General features: G+C 44.2%; 1 protein-coding gene across 4 annotated transcripts in view; it reads right to left on the minus strand.

Annotated features, from left to right (window-relative positions):
* BAIAP2 (BAR/IMD domain containing adaptor protein 2) overlaps window positions 1-23,144 on the minus strand; it is a 187,931-nt gene that overhangs the window by 88,781 nt on the left and 76,006 nt on the right. For all 4 annotated transcript variants that reach the window (XM_081317652.1, XM_081317653.1, XM_081317655.1 and 1 more), the window contains exon 4: window positions 357-418. In XM_081317652.1, coding sequence (XP_081173778.1) covers window positions 357-418 — 62 coding nt within the window. The remainder of the gene's footprint in view (window positions 1-356; window positions 419-23,144) is intronic.

Consider the following 23,144-nt stretch of genomic DNA (forward strand, 5'->3'; position numbering starts at 1 on the left):
ATTCAAAATATTTCTATGCAAAATCTCTATTTCTTATTCTTTTGATTAAAGGTCACTTTACCACTCTACTTACAGGTCAAGGCACAATTAAGGAGATACTTCTAATTCAGCAGGAAGCTACTTGAAACCAGTCAGAGCCATGATTTCTTGGACATTTCAAAAGGCAGCACATGACTTGCAATTTTGTTTGGCCCACAATTTATTCAGTTGAGGTCCCTATTCTTACTTACAGGACTTGGCAGCTATTCTATAGCAGATGTGTTTCAATTTTAAATCCATGTGTATCAGAGGCCCTGCAGGCTGCCCCTTGGCCAGGCTCTGCAAAAAGACAAATTAATAGCAACACAAGTGCTTACCATCTCTTCTAACTGATTTTGAATCTGTCTATGGACTTCAGCCATCTGGAACAGAACATCCCCTGGAAAAAGTGAGACAAAAGAAGAGAGACTAAAAAAAAAATCCAAGAGATTGTTCTGTATCAACCTTCTCTTCCCCTCCATCCCAACTGCAGCCTTAGTAACCATTTCCCTTTGCTGAAATCTGAAACAAGGAAAGCTTATTTCAAGGATTCATTTAAGACTAATTTAGATTAGAAGTGAATATACAACAATGGCATCCAGACAGGAAAAGCAGATATTGATCCTTGATGCCTGGCTGGTGTATTATAATAAGCACTGTAAAATGTAGTGTAATATGCAACTGAAGCTAGTCTGACTTGATCAGCAAGCCATGATTTATGCCCTTGTTTAGTGTTACATGTGACTGCATCCAGTGCATGTTTTGCTCAGGCTAGCAGATGGTCATTCCTTTCCAAACACTGCAATAGCTAAGGATCTTGTGCCTTGTGTTTATTGGTGAATTCCCAAGAGAGGCAATAAAGGCAACACAGTTTTTTGCAAGTTATTTATTCCCTTGGAACCTCTCTTTCAGATCTTCAAGCAAATGAATTTTACTAGAGGAGACATAGAGTCAACATGGGCCTCACTCCCACAGAAAAAAGATCTAGAAAGGTAACCCTTTAAAGTTTTGCTAAATAAAGGGCATCTGCCACTGTTCCCCTCCAAATGCATCTCGCTTAGCAGGAGCTATTTGACACCAGTTGTCTTTTAAAGAACAGTGGCTCCTTTTAAATACATGCATGTCTGCTATGGAAATATATCCAATCTCTGATAATAGCTATTGCTAGCTAATTATATTCCGGTTAAGGAGAAAAAAAAGTCTGAAGCAGGAACACTAGCATAATACCTTTATAAAGGTGGGTGCAATTTATATAAATATTGAATGTGGCAATATACAGGGCAACCTGAAAAACTAGTAAATATCAAAAAGTGCAACGGCTGCCACCAGGGCACTCGACTGCGTTGTACCCATGCGACCTCTGATTCGGCGCAGATCCCGTTGGGCCCCATGGTTCTCTGTGGAGCTCCGGGAGATGAAGCGTCGGAGACGAGGTCTAGAGAGCGGTTGGAGATCCAGCCGATCCGAATCCGACCGATTGCAGTTAAGAACCTTTATAAGGTCTTATCTTGCGGCGATAAGGACGGCGAAGTCTAACTACTTTGCCGCCCTTGTCGCATCCGCAGATAATCGCCCGGCCGCCCTGTTTAGGGTGACTCGCTCCCTCCTTAGTCAGGAGGTGAGAGAGGATCCCTTGCAGGGACGAGCCGAGGAGTTTAGTCATCATCTGGCGGACAAAATCGCTCGGATCCGGACCGGCCTGGACTCTGACTGGGCAGAGTCTGATGTGGAGGAATCAGGCGGTCTTGAGCATGTTATCTGGACTGAGTTCGACCCTGTTTCCCCTGATGATGTGGACAGGATCATGGGGAGACTGAGCTCCACCACCTGTTTGTTGGATCCGTGCCCCTCCTGGCTAGCTTATGCGGCTCGGGAGGGAACACGAGGCTGGTTCCATGCAGTAATAACTGCTTCTTTGAAGGAGGGTGTCTTCCCTGCCGCCCTGAAGGAGGCGGTGGTGAGACCCCTCCTCAAGAAGCCTGCTTTGGACCCGGCTGTTTTAAACAACTATCGTCCAGTCTCCAACCTTCGCTTTCTGGCGAAGGTTGTTGAGAGTGTGGTGGCGCATCAGCTCCCTATGTTCCTGGAGGAAACTGATTATCTGGACCCGTACCAATCGGGCTTCAGGCCCGGACACAGCACGGAGACGGCATTGGTCGCACTGGTGAATGATCTCTGGAGGGCTAGGGACAGGGGCTGCTCCTCTGTCCTGGTCCTATTAGATCTCTCAGCGGCTTTTGATACCATCGACCATGGTATCCTGCTGCGACGTCTCAGGGGGTTGGGAGTGGGAGGCACCGTTTTACGGTGGTTCTCCTCCTACCTCCAGGGCCGCTCGCAGTCGGTGTTGACAGGAGGGCAGAGATCCGCCCCGAGGTCTCTCGTTTGTGGAGTTCCTCAGGGGTCGGTTCTCTCGCCTCTCCTGTTCAACATCTACATGAAGCCGCTGGGTGAGATCATTCGTGGTTTTGGGGTGGGGTATCACCAGTACGCTGATGATACCCAACTTTTTCTTTCCACCCCAAACCAACCCAGTGATGCCCTCTCCGTGATGTCCCGGTGCCTGGAGGCGGTTCAGGTCTGGATGGGGAGAAACAGGCTTCGTCTCAATCCCGCCAAGACTGAGTGGCTCTGCATATTGGCGTCTCGGGTTAACCATGTTATTCCACCTCTAACGATGGGGGGTGAGGTGTTGCCCCCCGTTGATAGGGCTCGCAACTTAGGCGTCCTCCTGGATTCACGGCTCAATTTTGAAGATCATATAGGAGCCGTGACCAGGGGGGCTTTTGCACAGGTTCGCCTGGTGCGCCAGTTGCGTCCCTATTTGGACCGAGACGCCCTACGCACAGTCACTCATGCGCTTGTGACCTCCCGTTTGGACTACTGTAACGCTCTCTACATGGGGCTGCCCTTGAAGACCACTCGGAGGCTTCAACTGGTGCAGAATGCGGCCGCGCGAGTTGTAATGGGGGTTTCCCGATACTCCCATGTAACACCTCTACTCCGCGAGCTGCATTGGCTTCCGGTTGCCCTCCGGGTGAAATTCAAGGTGCTGGTTATCACCTATAAAGCCCTACATGGCCTGGGTCCGGGTTATTTGAGGGAACACCTGCTGCCGGCATCAAACGCCCTTCGCCCAGTGCGCTCCCACAGGGAGGGTCTGCTCAGGGTTCCGCCGGTGAGAGATTGCCGGCGGGTGACACCCAGGGATAGGGCCTTCTCTGTGGGAGCGCCTGCCCTCTGGAACCAGCTGCCGGTGGAGCTGAGGACTGCCCCCGACCTCCGATCATTCCGCCGGGGCCTGAAGACCTGGCTCTTCGAGCTCTCGGGCCCAGACTGAGGAGGAATTTTTAATTTGGGGTTCTTTTTTAACTGACTACAGGGTTAATTTAATTTTTTTTTAATTTGGTTCTTAATTTTTGTATTTTGGATTTTTAATTCCCTGTAAACCGCCCTGAGTCCTCAGGGAATAGGGCGGTATATAAATACAATTAAATAAAATAAAATAAATAAATAAATAAATTATGGAACTTTGTTATTCTGTTTATAATTGAACAACATGCTTAAAATTGTGTACTAGGAAAACTGTGTAACAAAATGTTAATTTTAGGAAAAGTATATATAAAAATGCTTGCAAAAATGTGCAGACAGATCAGATGTGTACATTAGACCTGTTCATGAAAATAAATACAAATATTTCTGCAGATGTTTTGGATGGGTGAATGGATGGATGGCAAGGTTGCCAAACAGAATTTGCAGTCGGTGAAATGAAAAAAATCCAGTAAAATACATTTGAATTACATGTAAGTCTTGACAAGAATTCACTTAAAAAAATCTCACAAAGAAATGATCCATTTCTGGAGATCTGCAAAATTCTTCCAATGGTATTTTCAACAAAACAATATAAGAATGTGGGAAGAACACTCCAAGCATGGATGTGGTGAAAATCCTGTATGATTTGTCACACATTTATACAGGTGTAGTTGCATAGAGGGCAATTTGGATATTGAACCCAATTGCCTCTGAACTCAAATGTAAGCATCCCAAGCAGATGACTATCTAATCTGACCCTGAACGTATCCATTTCCTTTCTTACACTCTTGGTTCCACTGCTACTCTTCCTGCTAGGAATATGTTTTTTCTACCAAACAATTAGAATTTGTCTTCCAGTAACTTAACTCCATGTTCTGCACTTTGACAGGATAGAGATTATGGAGCTTCTTCTATGTGGCGTTCTTTCAGGTGTTTGAAATGAGCTATTTATTTATTTATCTCCATCCTCTCAAAGTTAAGTATACCCTATTTCTGCAACCTCTCTTCCTAGCCTCTATGAAACTTGGATCATCCTACTTTCCCTTTCCTCAATTTGTTTGTTTGTCTGATTCCTTATCAATGCTTAAAACCAAATGCAAGATGTAAGATAGGTCTGATAAAACAGAATATAGTAATTACTTCCCATGATCTGGAAACTATATGTCTGTTCTTAACCCTCTAGAGCAGGGGTGTCAAACTGCCGGCCTGCGGGCCAGATGCATCACAAGGAAACCATGCCCACTCCATTGCTGGCAATGGGGAAAAAGTTCCGATATGTTGCGTGACGTAGCAAGTTTGACATGTCTGCTCTAGAGGTTAGATCATTCAGACAGGATTAACAATGGCTCCTAAATAAAAAAAAGTTTTTATTGGAAGTTGAAAGAAGTTTTATGAGATATTTTATGCCACTCCTGGAATAAAGAGCTTGAATGTCCTGACTTAAAGACTTGTTTTAATTAATGTGAATTTAGTTACATAGTTACCATAAGAAATTTAGCTTGGTCATCACACTGTAGATCAGAATCAATAATATGACTTCGAATCAACTAATGTATATTGAAATACATCTTTCTAATTGGCTATATCTGTAGTGTTTATAATATTTTAATATAAAATAATTTAAATTTTTCAGATGTAAGAATTGCTTAAAAGAATTATTATAGATACCCATTTTTCAGTAATGGACTACTGATATGAATTAAAATATTGTCTGTCAAAGCAGGAAGATAAATTAGTATAGTCAATGTTTTTGGAACTGTTCGATTCCATAACATAATTGGAGAGGCACCTTTTTTTCTTTAAAAAATATAATATCCAACTCTATACCAATACATTGGACTTCTGTTTCCATTGTGAAGAACCTTGCTCTGTTAAATTTCATTCTGTTATTTTTAGCATGTTATCCTCATCTATCAAGATTCCAAATAATTTCCATTTCTTAAAACATTAACTATGTTGTATGATCTGACAACTTGATAAATTGTGCCTCCACCTCTTCTATCTTTAATATAAATGTTGAAACTGCAAGGCCCAGGACTGTACCCTGTTATACAGATCAATACCCAACTCCAATTTGATGTGGTATTATAGATACATACTTTGCTTCAGTGTGACTTTTGAGCCAGCAATGTCTCCATTTAGTAATGAAATTCAGCGCACACTTAACTAGCTGCTAATCAGAATCCCCTTTGTTAAATGTTTTCATTGAAATCAAGTTATATCTACTTCATTCTCGCAATCTACTAAGAAAGTGACTCAATTTTTAAAAAATAACCCAGTCTGACAACATTTGCTCATGACCAATTCATGGTGATTTCTAGTTCAGATAGTCCTCGATTTATAACCATTCATTTTGTGACAGTTTGAAGTTACAGTGGCACTGAAAAATGTGATCTATGACTGTTTTTCACACTTAACGACTATTGCAGCACCCCCACATTCACAATGATCAAAATTCAGACGCTTGGCAACTGGCACATATTTATGATAGTAGCAGGGTCCTGGGGTCGCATGATCAACTTTTGGGAACTTCTGACAAGCAAAATCAATGGGGAAGCCAGATTCACTTAACAACTGTTACTAACTTAACAACTGCATTGATTCACTTAATAACTGTGGCAAGAAAGGCCCTAAAATGTGGCAAAACTCACATAACAACTGTTTCACTTAGCAACAGAAATTTTGGGCTCAATTATGATCGTAAGCTGAGGATTACCTGTAATTACCACAACCTTTTCAAGGTCCTTATAGAATGATTGTTTTATGATCTGCTTTAGAAACATACCAGATAGTGCTATTATCTGACTAATCTATAGTTTCCCCAATCCTCTCTTTTCTGCATGTTAAAGAAAGGGACATTTGTTATTTTGCAATTGTCTAGCCTTTCATCTGTTCTCCAGGATTTCTCAGAAATGCAAGGTACAGCCAGATCATCAGCAATTATTTTTAGTTCTCTAGATTAACAGAGATATAAACACATTCAGAGTGAATAGATATTCCCTGCTGGTATATTTGGTACTCCCAAACGTGTCTTGAATGTAGCTCTTAGGCTAGAAGCAGAGCTGATTAGAGTAGATACAAGAGCTTGGCTGATTATGTTCATTTATTGGCTTAAATTCATCTATCACACCCCCCCCCCCCATTGCTCTATTCTGCAAGTTGTGTTTCCTTTTTCTGGTTATTTGGCTATAACTTTTCATAGAATACATATAATTGAACAAACTATGTTGCATTACATTCTGGATTATCTTTGCATTGATATATAATTTTATGGTACTACTTGAAATAAAAGTGGTGTTATTAGCCATCAAACCTCAAATGTACACTTTTCCCAAAAGGTTTCCACAATTTTGGCCACTACTGTAGATTGCTTTCTACGCTTTTCCATTGTTTATTAATAGGGCTTTTTTCTATTCCCTTTCTTTTACCTTGTTGATTGCTTCCTATAAGAATATAATAAAATTTAAATTGAATTTTCTATCAATCACAGCTTCTCTCGGTCATAAGCTTCAACTCATCCTGTTTGGTGCAATCCAAAGCATCTTTTCAGGAAAGATTGAGCCAAAGCAGGATTTAAATAGTTCTGCCTTTTTATTATTCCATCTTAAAATTTTGCCATTTTTATTCACTTGCTTTTATTTTGAACAAATCTGAAGGAGAGCTTTCTGTTATTCAGTTAGTTTTGACTTCCTACCACCAGCTCTACATTTCTAGGTTACACATAGCTAACATTCCCCAGTGACTTGTCACAATTTCTATTTCTTGTGTGTGTATATGTGTTTCAGATTTTCACTAAGCCTCTTTTGCAGCTACACTGGTGTGTTCTGTTGTTCCCCCCCCCTTAGAATGTTTCAATTGCATTTTTAGTATTCCATCCATTTTGACCTCCTTTTTCATTACCTCTCCTGCCATGAGTTCTTAGTTGTCTTTGCTCTTTAGCATATTAAAATCTATTTTCTTGAGGTCCAAGAGGTGTGTTCAATTATATTCAGTTTCCTTTAAAATCAAAAATTCCAGCTATGCATGGTCAGTTTCCAACTACAACTACTATCTTACTAACTATACTTATTCAGATAAGTTGTCCCTTTTGGCTAGTATCAAGTTTTAAAAAGGAATCCATTTATGCCTTCTTTCACCCTCTAGAAACTTGAGCACACTACAAATCTTGAACTTTCCTGAAGACACCATATTCAGAAGTCTCCTAACAGAAATCAGGTATTTAAAAGTTCCCCCTCGATACAGGTAGTTCTCACTTACTGACTGCCTTGTTCAATGACTGTGTAAAGTTATGATACTACTGACAAAACTTTAACAACTGTTCCTCAAAACTGTAGCCATCATAGCATCTCCACAGTGACATGATTGTTGTAATGTATTGGGCTTTGTCTTGTTAAGGGAACACCATGTGGGTTAATTGCTGGAAGGTTGCTTAAGCAGGGAAGCTGGCTAATGGGCTCCCAGCTCCTCAGACAACCCATCTCCAACGCCGCCATTGGCTGCCTCTAAGGAGGCAATAGTTTGCTTTAAACCTATTGGCCTCCACCTAGAGGCCAGGGTATAAATTGCTGCATTTGCAGCCTTGTTTCTCAGTTCAGATCCTGCAAGCAATAAACAATGATCTTTGCTGAACTCACTCGCCTCGTCTCATCATTGAAGCGACGAACCCAGTATCTAACAATTGTGATATAGCCACATTACAACTAGGAAGCGTTTACAGTAGTTGTAGCATCCTGCAGTCACATGATCCCCATTTGCAACCTTACAGCCAGTGTCTAACAAAGTTAATGGGGAAGCCAGCAGGAAGTCACTTGTTGGCCACTTAATGTTGCACTTAATAATCACCCATTGTGATTTGCTTAATAACCATAATAGAACTGACATCATAAAAGTGGCATACTAATGTGACATTTCACTTAACAATCACACTGCTTAGTGATGGAGTTACCAATTCCAACTATGGTTGGTAAGTGAGGACTATTTTTACTTTCTGCTTCTTTGAAAGATCTGCAATTTGTTTTTGGAAAGCCTCATCAATATTCTTTCTTTGGTTGCTTAGATGATGATAGACATCAGCTACAATATTGCTTTTATTTATGCTAGACTTATTTAACCTAGATGTTCTTTTCAGTTTTACTAACTTTGGGTTTTTTTTATTTTACAGTGCAATTCTTCTTCTTTTCTATTTTTTCTCTTTCTTCAGAATACATTCTTCAGCCATGGGAATCATCCCATTAGGTCACCCTTGTATTTATTAAATTATGTAAGATGAAGTGGCAGAATTATTCAGCAGACTTAATTAGGTGAGGCTAACAGCAAGGAAACTATGTCTCTTCAGATGTTACTTAACCTTAATTCCTAGCAGCTCCACCCAGCCTGGTTAAGAAACTGCAGAGACGCACTGACTTACTGCTCAGCAACATTTGGAGGGCCACTAATTCCCTACCCTGAATGCCTAAGACAGGGGTAGGCAACCTTGGCTGTTTTACGACTTGTGGACTTCAACTCCCAGAATTCCTGAGCCAGCCAGCTCAGGAATTCTGGGAGTTGAAGTCCACGAGTCGTAAAACAGCCAAGGTTGCCTATCCCTGGCCTAAGACAAAAAAGGTGCAGGTTGCAGTTAAAGATGAGGTAAGGAACAAGAGCTATTGTCCATTACACAACCCAGCAGTAATTCAGTTTGTTCTCTCTCCCTCCCTCTCTAGCATTAAGCAAAACACACAGCTTCCTCATAAAATTAAGAACGAAAAAGAGAAAAAAAAATCTGACATTTTTTGAATTGGTAAAATTGGAATATTAACTGTAGCTGCTAAAAGGTTCCCATGTGACTCACTTAAATATGCACCCAAATAAATGCTGGTTTTAAAATCCTTCTTTACCCCACAAAATTTTGGTATAACCCATGTTCTCTTTTTTCCTGCTCTAGACAGCTGCCTAATCTTTTTTATTCCATTTTCATTATAAACTGTGCAGGTGATTTTTTTTTTTCCATTATGCCATACCACAACCAGCATGAAGAAGAAAACCTCTCTTTTTATTGCAGGTAGCCCTCAACTTATGACAATTAAACCCAGAATTTCTGTTCCTAAGCAACACAGTTAAGTGACTTTTGTCCCATTTTACGACCTTTGTTGCCACAGTTGTTAAGTGAATCACTGTAGCTGTTAAGATAATAACACGGTTCTTAAGTGAATTTGGCTTCCCCATTGACTTTGCATGTCAAAAAATTGCAAAAGGTGATCACATGATCACATGCAACCGCCATAAATATGAGCCAGTTGCCAAGCTTCAGAATTTTAATCATGTTACCATAGGGATGCTGCAATGGTCATAAGTATGAAAAACAGTCATAAGTCACGTTTTTCATTGCCGTTGTAACTTGAGACTGTCATTAAATGAATGGTTGTAAGTTGAGACTACCTGTACTGAGTAAACAGTTAAAAAGTTGTTGGGGAGAAATGCCAGAGGTTTATTTCTTTAACAACAACAGTTTTGGATTACTACAGCTCACAGTTCTGCTACCTACATGAAGCACCTAATTAGATCTCCAGTTTGGAAATGTGTATGTCATATTTTTATAGGTATTCTGCAGCCATTGTTTTTTGTTATTGTTTTTTGATGCAATTTATATTGTGAAATTATTCCCAGACCTTTCCAGTTGTGGCTGTATTCTTGTTAGAGCTGGGAAAGATAATCTGGGTAAAATCAGGGCCAACATCTGGATGCAAGGCCAAAATGATCAGTACTAAATTAATGCCTCATTCAATCAATGTAGTTACAGGAAAGTGGAAGGGATTGATTTTAAGTAACTTTCTTATATATTTGCCTGTAAAAAGAGAGAGAATCCATTTTAAGGAGAATTACTCTATTATTATTTTTATTATTATTATTTTGCAGGGAATGGCTTCAGCAGATGAACAGGAACATCCCCCTCCTTTTCCTCCAGATCGTTCCTCCCTTTTATTTATACCACAAGATTCTAAACATTTCCTACATCTAGACTAGCACCAGACAAAGCCTGCAAGGTGACAGGTCTCCAGTTTTAAATCTAACCTCCATCACAGATTTACCAGATTGTCTATTGTCAAGTGTTTACTTCCTTTCAACTCTTCCTTGCAAGATGAAATACGAAATCCTACTCATCATCACACACACAAAAAGTTTAATAAGCAACATTTAAAGTACAGCTAGCAACAACAGGCCTCACAAAACTGCAGATGAGCATAGCTATTTTTTTATTACTTCAAATTCCATTAGCCACGGAGACATTACCCCACTTGTTCATCAGACTTATTTATTTAGAAGGTTACAAATAAAAAAAACAATAAAAGGAGATGTGATATGACATATGAGATATGATAACGTGACTGATATAAAAAACCAAACTAACAAAGAGGCTCAACGACCCCCTTTTTTCCAAAGCCTGGGAAAACAACCAAGTCTTCAGCAGTCTGAGGAAAGTCGAAAGAATGGGAGCAGTAGGGAACTCTGTTGGGCCACAATCAGGCCTCCAACTCCCAGCTCCTCAAATCTGTCCCAATAGGACAACATGATCAATGATATCAAAAGCCACTGTGTGATCAAGGAACTCCCGGATGGATGCCCCACCATCCAGGCTCCACCACAGATAATCCACAAGTGAAACCAATGCTGCCTATGTATAGGATCCCAGCCTATAAAACCTGACTAAAACACATTTATTTATTTTATTTTATTTTATTAGATTTATATACCGCCCTTTCCCGAAGGACTCAGGGTGGTTTACAGGGTATTTTAAAATCAAACCAATACAAAATACAAAAGTTAAAAAACAATTAAAAAAAGATTAAATTATCCCTAAAAATAAAAACCCCAGTTAAAAATTCTCAGCCTGGGCCAGAGAGCTCAAAGAGCCAGGTCTTCAGGTCCCGGCGGAATGAACGAAGGTCAGGGGCAGTCCTAAGCTCCACGGGCAGCTGGTTCCAGAGGGCAGGCGCACCCACAGAGAAGGCCCTCTCCCTGGGTGTTATCCGCCGGCAATCTTTTACTGGCGGCACCCTGAGAAGGCCCTCCCTGTGAGAGCGCACTGGATGAAGGGAACTTGATGCTGGCAGCAGGTGTTCCCTCAAATAACCCGGACCCAAGCCATTCAGGGCTTTATAGGTCATCACCAGCACCTTGAATCTTCAAGGTTGACTCAGCCTTCCATCCTTCCGAGGTAGGTAAAATGAGGACCCAGATTGTTGGGGGCAATAAGCTGACTTTGTAATAATGCCGCTTGGGGGGGGGGGCGAAAGCCCTAATAAGCAGGCATATACATAGAATGAAGGCTATTGCTAAGCACATTGGTTTGTGCTTAAATTGTAAGCCGCCCTGAGTCTTCGGAGAAGGGCGGGATATAAATGGGATTAAAATAAAAAAAATAAAAATAAAATCTCACCCGGAGGGCAACCGGAAGCCAATGCAGCTCACGGAGTAGAGGTGTTACATGGGAGTATCGGGAAACCCCCATCACAACTCGCGCAGCCGCATTCTGCACCAGTTGAAGCCTCTGAGTGGTCCTCAAGGGCAGCCCCATGTAGAAAGCGTTGCAGTAGTCTAAACGGGAGGTCACGAGCGCATGAGTGACTGTGCATAGGGCATCTCGGTCCAGGTAGGTTCGCAACTGGCGAACCAGGCGAACCTGGGCAAAAGCCCCCTGGTCACGGCTCCTATATGGTCTTCAAAATTGAGCCGTGAATCCAGGAGGACGCCCAAGTTGCGAGTCCTATCAACGGGGGGGGGGGTAACACCTCACCCCCCATTGTTAAAGGTGGAATAATTTGGTTAACCCGAGATGCCGATATGCACAGCCACTCAGTCTTGGCAGGATTGAGACGAAGCCTGTTTCTCTCCATACAGACCTGGACCGCCTCCAGGCAACGGGACATCACGGCAAGGGCATCGCTGGGTTGGTTCGGGGTGGAGAAAAAAAGTTGGGTATCATCAGCGTACTGATGATACCCCACCCCGAAACCACGAATGACCTCGCCCAGCGGCTTTATGTAGATGTTGAACAGGAGGGGCGAGAGAACCGACCCCTGAGGGACTCCGCAAACTAGAGGCCTCGGGGTGGATCTCTGCCCTCCTGTCAACACCGACTGCAAGCGGCCTAGGAGATAGGAGAACCACCGTAAAATGGTGCCTCCCACTCCCAGCCCCCTGAGACGCCGAAGTAGGATACCATGGTCGATGGTATCGAAAGCCGCTGAGAGATCTAATAGGACTAGGACAGAGGAGCAACCCCTGTCCCGAGCCCACCAGAGATCATTCACCAGCACGACCAATGCCGTCTCCGTGCTGTGCCCGGGCCTGAAACCCGATTGGTACGGGTCCAGATAATCAGTTTCCTCCAGGAACAGAGGAAGCTGATGCGCCACCACACTCTCAACAACCTTCACCAGAAAGCGAAGGTTGGAGACTGGACGATAGTTATTTAAAACAGCCGGGTCCAGGGCAGGCTTTTTGAGGAGGGGTCTCACCACCGCCTCCTTCAAGGCGGCGGGGAAGACACCCTCCTTCAAAGAAGCAGTTATTACTGCCTGGAACCAGCCTCGTGTCCCCTCCCGGGCCACATAAACCAGCCAGGAGGGGCATGGATCCAACAAACAGATGGTGGAGCTCAGCCTCCCCATGATCCTGTCCACATTATCAGGGGAAACAGGATCGAACTCAGTCCAGATGTCATGCTCAAGACCATCCGATTCCTCCGCGTCAGACTCCACCCAGTCAGAGTCCAAGCCGGCCCGGATCTGAGCGATTTTGTCCGTCAGATGATGACTAAACTCCTCAGCCCGTCCCTGTAAGGGATCCTCTCTCACCTCCTGGTTAAGAAGGGAGCGAGTCACCCTAAACAGGGCAGCCGGGCGATTATCTGCGGACGCGATGAGGGCGGCGAAGTAATTAGCCCTCGCCGTCCTCATCGCAGCAAGATAAGACCTTATAAAGGTTCTTAACTGCAATCGGTCAGATTCGGAACGGCTGGACCTCCAACCGCTCTCTAGACCCTGTCTCCAATGCTTCATCTCCCGGAGCTCCGCAGAAAACCATGGAGCCCAACGTGATCTGTGCCGGGTCAGAGGTCGCAAGGGTACAACACAGTTGAGTGCCTCAGCAGCTGCCTTTTCCCAGGCATTTACCAAGGCATCAACTGGGCTGTGAGTGAGGGCGATGGGTATAGACCCAAGCACCATCTGGAACCGTTCAGGGTCCATTAGGCGCCTGGGGCGGAACCATCTAGTTGGTTCCGCCGCCCAGCAGCGGGGGGTGGCATAATGGAAGACCAGCCGCAGGAGATGATGGTCGGACCATGACGGGGATAACAACTGGTAAACCCCCTCCCAAATCATCCAACCACTGTCCAGACAGGAACACCAGGTCCAGAGTGTGTCCCCCCACATGAGTCGGGCCTTGAATTACCTGGGTCAGGTCCATGGCCGTCATGGAAGCCATGAACTCCCGTGCTAGCTCCGATGACCCTCCCAGGGAAGGCAGGTTGAAGTCACCCAGCACTATGAGCCTGGGGAACTCCACCGCCAACCCTGAGAGGGTGTCGAGCAGCTCCGGCAGAGCTGTTGCCACACAGCTGGGCGCCAGGTATGTAAGCAACAAGCTCATCTGAACCCGAGAACCACATCTCAGGAGGAGGGACTCACTCCTGCCAATCTGGACAATGGTGGTCTCCCGCGGACATAAAGTCTCCCTGATAACCACCGCCACCCCGCCGTCCCTACCCTGAGCCCGTGGCTGGTGTAGTACACGGAAACCTGGAGGGCATAACTCGATCAGAGGGACCCCTCCCTCCGAGCCCAACCAGGTTTCCGTAATGCATGCCAGATCCGCGCATTCCTCCTCGATCAAGTCACGAAAGAGGGGAGCCTTATTAACAACGGATCTGGCATTAAGATAAACCAGCCTGAGCTCAGGGGCCCTCACCCCCGGGCAAAAGGGTGCTAACCGGAGGGTCAGAGCGCGTCACCGCTTGCAAGCAGCGGGGGTGTGATCCCAGATGTCGATACGGCCCTCCGTGCACACACCTGCTGCCATTCCCTATCGTCGTGGGGATTTGAAGCCCCACCCCCACAGATCCAGAACCAGCCGCCTTTGACCCAAACCTCGTCCCGCCGGGACCCCAAACCGGCCCAGACTGAGTGCCGGTTAATAATTCCCTCCCCTCCCTCACCCTCCCTAACCTATTAAAATAACCGGCTAAAAAGTGAATTAGAGGCCTCTTAATACGTCTCCGCTCGAGGCCCCTATCTAGGCCCAACCACTTCTCGGGGTCCCAAAAATTGGGCTCGTCATTAAGGGGAGTGCAGGAAAGGGCGGCAGGTCGAACCCAGGAAGAAGAAACCCCCCTGAGGGCATACAAATCGGCTCCAGAATAGTGCAAGGGAACCATACAATAATGAAAAAATGTCCGCATAGGGCTGATGTTAATAATGGGTGGATCGATGGTATTGATAGCATAAAGTCCAGTAGATGTATCACAGTCCAATTAGTCCAACTCAGCTCTCACCTGGGTGGAACTCAGAAAAAGAAACCCCAACCGTCCTCTCACTACGGCTGAGGCATCTAGCCTGTTATGGACAAAGTGAGGAATCCCGGGGTAAACCTACCCCAACTGGTCTCTCACACCAGTGGGGCGGTTGATGAACAATCCAAGACCGTCCTCCCACCACGGTCCAGTCCCAGGTCCAATCCAGAATATTAATGGGAAGCACTGGCCCCCAACCAGGCATTAAAGCGTAATCCTGGCCGATCTTCGGGCCACAGTAATGCCTGCCAGCCAGCATAAGGAGAAGGGCCAAGCCCCGGGCGATCTTCAGGCCGCCGGCCATTACCGCCATTCCGTGGAGGGGGGCAAAGACATCCCCCCTACAAGCACCGTACGACGGCCAGGAGGCATTTCCGTCCCCAAATCCAAGCATCTACCAGCAAATCCAGCAAATCCATGGCGGTAGAATAAAACCACGGCCAATTTCCAGGCCGGGAAGCCACCGCCGCCATTCGGGGAGAGGGAGGGCTCTGCGCCGCCGAAACAGCACCAGCCAGCTGATATAATTCCCAGCTCCAAACCGAGTCCCTGGATCGCTCGATCGTCGCCGCTGCTCCTCTGACGGGGGGGGTGGGTGTCCATGGCGAAAAGATAGTAGAAGAAGCCTGTAGAACAAGCCCTGGCTGATTTCCAAGCCAGGAAGCCGCCACCGCCACTCAGGGGGAGAGGGAAGGTTCCACGCCGCCGAAAGCAGCGCCCGCCAGCTGATATGAATCCCAGCTCCAGCCTGAGTCCTCGGATCACTTGATCGTCGCCGCCGCTCCTCCGACAAGCAGGGAGTGTTCACGGCGAGGAAAGCAGCAAAGGAAAACTGCAGGAACCGGAGAGAGCCCGCAACAACCATCTGGGAGGCCCGGATGACAGGCCCGACCACAAACAATCTCCGAGCCGGTAGGCAGACGCCGCTATCCAAAGGGGGAGGGAAAGCCCAGCGCCGCCAAAAGCAGCGCCTAGCAAGACGTCTCTGTATCCAACTCCCCTTTAAAGCTGTTCACCGTATCATGCCCCGGTCGGGTCTCCCCAACCGACCCATGTAAAGCCTGTTGCAGAGCGCCCGGAGCTCAGCCTGCAGCCACCGCCATCGTGGGCAAAAAAAAAAAAAGAAGAAAATTCAAGATAATCCACTTCCTATCAGATCCTTTGGAGTTGCAGAGTGTAAGGAAGATGACCCTGGCAGAAATATGCAAGAATCATTATCTAGGCCAGGGCTTTTCAACCTTTTCACCCATTGTACCTCTTTTAGGATATGGCAACATCTGAGTACCACCAGTCGTCTAGCAAGGTGTCAAAAACTTGACCAAAAAAAAAAAAGGAAAAAAGTGATGAAGTACAGGTAGTCCTCGACTTACAACAGTTTGCTTGGTGACTGTTCAAAGTTACAATGGCACTGAAAAAAGTGCCCCCCCAAGCCACAGCTGAGCAAGACACCTGCCTGCCTGCCTGGCAGCAGGTTTCCAAGGTTTTCATTGTTGTGAGCATTTCTGTTGAGGATTGGCAGCGGCGGTGGGATGAGGGGGTTGTTTGGTTTTTATTCCCCCCCATCTGCTGGGTGGTTGCAGCAGGTTTTGGTACTTCACATGACCCTGGGACACTGTGACCATCATAAATATGAATCAGTTCCCAAGCATCTGAATGTAAATCACAAGACCCTGGAGATGCTGCAATGTTCCAGCTGATTGGCGCTTCTTTTGGGCTCAGGAGAAGAGCCAGGATCAGTGCCAGGCTCCAGCTGGAGCCTGGCGCTGATCCTGGCGCTGATCCTGGCGCTTTCGCTGAGCCCTGACAGCCCTGCAGCTCCAGCCATCTCTCCCTCAGGCTTGTGCGGTGCTGCCACCGGTTCAGCTCATTCCCCTCCCCTGCTACCACTTTTCTAGGATGGTCGCGTACCACCTGCCAGGTGCCAATGTAGCACAGGTGGTACCCGTACCACTGGTTGAAAAGCCCTGATCTAGGCAACGGGTTGAAACACATTTGAACTTCTAAGAAACAATACAAAATTTGGAAGTGGTTCAGACAGACACCTCCCTAATTCATTGAAGAATAGGAAACTGGGGAAGGTATAGCACAATTGGACTTGCAAGATGCTGCTGTTATAGCCAATCTCAGTAAGGATAGCTTTAGTCTTCCTGTGAAGGTGGCTTCCTGCTCTGGTCTGCATAGAAGGCTGACAGGAGCTGAAGCCTGAACACCCTACCACTTTCCTCAAAAATGGAGGGGTTGAACACTGAATGGAAATTATCCAAGATGGTTGGGTCTACTGATGACCTCCTTAAGGAGGTGGTGCACTATGGCATCCCTGAAGGTTGAGGGAACTAATCCGTTCTGCAGTAAAGCAGACAACACAGCTTGGGCCCAACCATGCCCATTAGCCACTCAGAGTTGCTTTGATAGTGAGATGAGTAGCATATAAATTTAGTAAATATAATAAAATATTGGCATTAACAAGTCTGGCTCTAACCAACAGGTGGCCAAGTTCACAACTGGACGATCATGTCCACTTCCTTAGGACTCACAGAGTCAAACTCCCTACACTTTATTGAAAATTATAATATTAATATACGTTGCTTTATTGAAAGCTGAAGGAATTGCAAGACAAACTTCTAGTTTAACAAAATCAATCAGCATGTGCTTTTTCAATTCTTTCCAAGAGTAGTGACAAAAACTCAAGAGTATTTGTGCATGCAAAATGTTTGAAATCTGAAACACCTCAAATTCAAAATGCCTCGCTTTGAACTCCAAACTCTTGTTTTGAGTTCAAAACAGCTGTATCAAACTTGAAACTCACCTTTTCAATCATTTTGGAAGGTTTTGAGCTAGAAATAGCCCTGGGAACCTTTCCACAATTATCAAAACAGCCTGCTTCAAATTTGAAACAACTGTTTCAAACTTGAACCAAGCTATTTCAAAATTGTAGCTACTCAAATTCAAAACACTTTGCCCAGCCCTATTTAAGATGCTACTGCCTCCCTTCTGACATTGGACACTTGAGGGAATGCTAGAAACATTCACTGTGACCCTTATGTCTTTGAGATTATGCAAAATCCTGCAGCAAATAAACTAGGGGAACTTTATCACTCTTTACCCAATGCATCTCATCAAGTCTGGCCAGTCTTCACATACACATGTACAGCCATCATTCTTTTCTCCCAACACCCTTGTGAATTATGCATGCTCCCTAAGTTTTTGAAGAGTCCACTGGAGTTGTGCAGCCATTAAGTTTAAATAATATAAATAGGATATAATGCTTATATATTAAAACTATATAATTACAAGGTATAAGTTTTGTATATTATTTATAATTATATGTTGTTGTCATTATAAGTTAATAATAAATAACATGTTCTTTGTATTTTCAGAGTTAAAGGAAACAACAATTTATTCTGTCCCTGAATAAGGTGTGTGTTTTTACGCTATCAGCATTTCCAGTCAATACTCTCAGGGAAGTTCAAAACTGATCCATGGCCATCTTCATTTCTGCCCATCTTCAAACACAGAGAACACATTTATTTATTTATTTATTTATTTATTTATTTATTTATTTATTTATTTATTTATTTATTTATTTATTTAATTTGTATACCGCCCTTCTCCCGAAGGACTCAGGGCGGTGAACAGGGACATAAATATCAAAATGCCCAAATACAGAAATTGAAAACAAATTAAACCCTAGTGCCCAAATGCAGAAGATAAATTACATTAAAACAATAATTAAAACAAAACCCATCAGACCAGGCCGGATTGTTCAAACAGATAGGTTTTTAGGTCGCGTCGGAAGGAGCGAAGGTCGGCAGCCATGTATGTATGTATGTATGTATGTAATGTATGTATGTATGTGTGTGTGTGTGTGTGTGTGTGTGTGTGTGTGTGTGTATATATATATATATATATATATATATATATATATATATATATATGACATATTTTGTTATACATTATAATCATTCCCATGCTCATCATCCAGCTGATTAACAGGAGAGTGCAAAAACCTTGGTGGAGCAGTGGGCTAATGCCTCCTTAAGTAACACCAGCTGCTTGCAATTAGTGCAGGTTCGAGTCCCACCAGGCTCAAGGTTGACTCAGCCTTCCACCCTTCTGAGGTAGGTAAAATGAGGACCCAGATTGTTGGGGGCAATAAGCTGACTTTGTAATAATGCTGCTTGGGGGGGGGAGCGAAAACCCTAATAAGCAGGCATATACATAGAATGAAGGCTATTGCTAAGCACATTGATTTTTTTTAAAATCCCATTTATATCCCACCCTTCTCCGAAGACTCAGGGTGGCTTACAATTTAAGCACAAACCAATGTGCTTAGCAATAGCCTTCATTCTATGTATATGCCTGCTTATTAGGGCTTTTTGCCCCCCCCCCCAAGCAGCATTATTACAAAGTCAGCTTATTGCCCAACCTGGCGGAAATGGCAAAGATCTCAGCGTATTTGAAAGACCAGTCACAACAGAGATATATTGTGGAGTGGAGAAGATGGATTGATTATATCCAGAATAAATATGGGACTAAAAAGTTTCATTTAGCATTTGAATAAGTATTGATGTGATATTTAAATTGCTTGTAGTTAGTTTATAAGAGTTAAAGTGCGATAGATTTAGTATTTTATTGTTGTTTGCATAAGGTAGACTATGATTGTTTGTATATTTATACCCTGTATTGAGCTCTGGGAAGTCAGGGAGGGGGAGGGGAGGGAGGTGTTGGGGAGGGTTGGGGAGAGGGGAGGGGGTTGGGAGGGGTTTTGTCTTTCTAAAAAATGTATTGTAAAACTTTTCAATAAAAAAAACCTCAGTCCAATCTCTGTCTTAGCCTCTGACTACTACCAGTTGTGGAGTAAAAAAACCCCATCAGGCAGAAATCTCAAAAATGGTGGCTCAGTGGGTTAGGACGCTGAGCTTGTCGATCAGAAGATCGGCAGTTTGGCGGGTCGAATCCCGAGTGCCGCGTAACAGAGTGAGCACCTGTTACTTGTCCCAGCTTCTGCCAACCTAGCAGTTCGAAAGCACGTAAAAATGCAAGTAGAAAAATAGGGACCACTACGGTGGGAAGGTAACAGCGTTCTGTGCGCCTTTGGCGTCTAGTCATGCCGGCCACATGACCACGGAGACGTCCTTGGACAAGCGCTGGCTCTTCGGCTTTGAAACGGAGATGAGCACCGGCCCCTAGAGTTGGAAACGACTAGCACGCATGTGCGGGGGAACCTTTACCTTTTTTTACTGTACTGAAGAACAGAGAGATGCTGTGATTGTACAAGGCCCAAAGTATTTCTTCAATTGTTTTCAAGGGATCGGTTGCTATGGAGATGGGACGGGTTAATGCTTAAACAGTGCAAAAGTCCAAGAGCAGGACATTGGACCTTATAGGGGGCACAGGCAGAGGGGGAAAAAAAAGTAAAGGCTGGTCTGATCCTGTATTCAAAGGAAGAACAAGAAACAATCCTCCCCTGTGAGAAAATCCACATGACAGCAGCATTGTGGGACTTCAAAGGCAAAAGACTAACTCTGCAGTGATTTACTAACTAGAGCATAGCCAAAATTAAAGTGACTCTCATCCCCAAAACAGATGACAGTTATTTAGTAAATTTATTGGCTACCCATCTTTCTAAAGAGTAACTAGTTAATCAGTGAGGTCCAGTGAAAAATCCCCAAATCATGCAAAATACCGCTGTGGAAGGATTCTACTTATATACCCACACTATCTAACTCAGTCTCTACATTCAATTCACAAATTCATCATGGAATTCTGGTGAGGCAGAAGTCAGCTATAGATCTGGGACATTGTCCTTCCATGGCTGCCAACTTGGCTGCCGTTGCTTTTTTTTTTTCCTTTTCCCTTTTTTCTTTCTGCTCCTGAGCCACTTGGCCGTGCAGTAGGTTAGGAGAATTTGTAAAACTGTGATCCAACAAGACGCAGCCAAGAAGATGCCAAATGTATGTGTTTTTGTGTATGTACACAGACATGTGCACACACATATATTTAACATCTCCTGCCAGACATTTTTCTATCAAGCCTTGTACTTAGAAGTTTTCCATTTTACTGGATTAGAAATATATTCCCAGCCATACATTTAACCTAGACAGCCTATGAGGAAGACAATTTGAAGCTCACCAGGGACTTTAGGTTTGCCTTCATTGGTTAGAACAGTGCTGGTGAACTTTTTAGAGACCGGGTGCCCAAACTGCAATCCAAAACCCACTTATAGATCATCGGATGCCGGGTGGGCATGCCCCATTGGGTGGATGTGGCCCATTGGGTGGGCGTGGCCCATTGGGTGGGCTTGGCTGCAGTGGTAACAGCAGACTGGGTGGGACTAAAAAGTTCAATCAATCAATTCCAACTTTGTGAGATCTTTTTTTTCCCCGCAAGAAGTTGAAATTGATTGATTGATTGAACCTTTTTTTTTTGCACATGGCGGCAGAGGCCTAAAGCGAAAAGGTTTTATAAAACCCAGATGAAGGCTTAGAACTGGGAGATGGCACACATGCCCACAGAGAGGGCTCTGCATGTCACCTGTGGCATGCGTGCCATAGGTTCGCCACCACGGGGTTAGAAGCTCTAAGGACTGTTCTAATGGCCCAACCCCTCCCTCTTTCCATCTTCTCCAAAATTTCAGTGACTGAGCTTCCCCAGCTCCTACTATCTGAAGCAACCTGTCAAATTACCTCTCTAAATCAGAACCTCAAGTAGCTAAGTTAAGGATGTGTCACAGCTCTGTGATAAAGCATATATCTCTAGCACTAATGTTACAGGTTTGCTCCCTGGATGCACTAATAAATAAGGTTCTGGAGAATATCCATTTCCTAAGTGAAATAAATATTTGCAATCTTTTGGGACTTAGGGCTTAAGAGCACATCATGACCACCAAGATGGGGTTGAATCGACAAACGCTGTCACAGGAGGAATGTCTAGTCACAAGATATATACCAGGGGTCTTCAAACTCGACCTTTTTATGACTTGTGGACTTCAACTCCCAGAATTCTGGGAGTTGCAGCTGGTAGGAGTTAACTCACTAGTTTACCTTCTGGTCAGTGTATATCAGGGGTCTTCAAACTCAGCCCTTTTATGACTCGTGGACTTCAACTCCCAGAATTCTGGGAGTTGAAGTCCACGAGTCATAAAAGGGCTGAGTTTGAAGACCCCTGATATACACTGACCAGAAGGTAAACTAGTGAGTTAACTCCTAGCAGCTGCAATACCTGCCAGGACATTCTTACATTTCTCTCCTTATTTGTTAGATTTACATCCATCTTTCCTTCAGGAGTTCGTGACAGCACAAATAACATTTCTTCATCAATTTTTATTCCCACAACATCCCTGTGAAGGAGCTGGATTATAAGCAACTAACTACTCCATAGTCACCTTGGGAGCTAGTGTGTGAGGGTGGTCTAATGCCTAGGTCTTCCCATTCCTAGGTCCACACCTTAATCAGCACACCACAGTGCTTCTATTTCTTTCAGGATAGCTGGCCATTCTATCAGATAAAGCCTTAGGCTGCAATCCTCCAAATATTTATTTTGTGAGAATCCTTATGTGGAAATAATAATGGTGCCTGGGGCTGGTAGTCTACTTCGCAGTGTGTCTGATTTTCATTTAAAAATAATTCATAATAATTTAAACAAATTAAATCCAATGGGACAAACATCCTGAAGGGTGCCAAGAAATGCCCGCCAGATTACTCACTGCTGGCATACTGACGTAGCACTAGGTGAGCTGCACCATCAATTTCAAAAAGCATCATGTAATTTTAGCCTATTACTTTACAAGACAATTTCCCATCATTTTAATCAGCAGACCCTGAGTTCTAGTCCAGCCTTAGTTAAGAAATCAACCAGGCGACCTTGGGCCAGTCACTCTCTCTTAGACCCAGGAAGCAAGCAAGGGCAAACCACTCCCAAATATCTGGTCTTGTTTACCCAGTATCCAGAAGTCAACACTGACTCAAAAGAGCAAAACAACAACACATACTCATTCTTCAAAAACTTTAAAATATTTGGCTCCATAGCAACACATTCTCAATTGTGTGTGTGTGTGTGTCTGTGTATTCACATCCACATTGTCCAGGAATCTTGTTCTATAGATGTTTGGGAAAAGAAGCCTATGTATTACAAGTGCTTCCTTATTTGCAACCTAATTTAATTTCTTGCATTCCTATTACAGTTACAAGACAGCATATCAAATGGTGGTGAAAGTGTTTTCCAGAGAATTAATGAAGTTCCTGGATAAATCTTAAATTGGCCA

The sequence above is a fragment of the Vipera berus genome (genome assembly GCF_964194415.1).
Source record: "Vipera berus genome assembly, chromosome: 2".
In the NCBI taxonomy this organism is placed as follows: Eukaryota; Metazoa; Chordata; class Lepidosauria; order Squamata; family Viperidae; genus Vipera; species Vipera berus.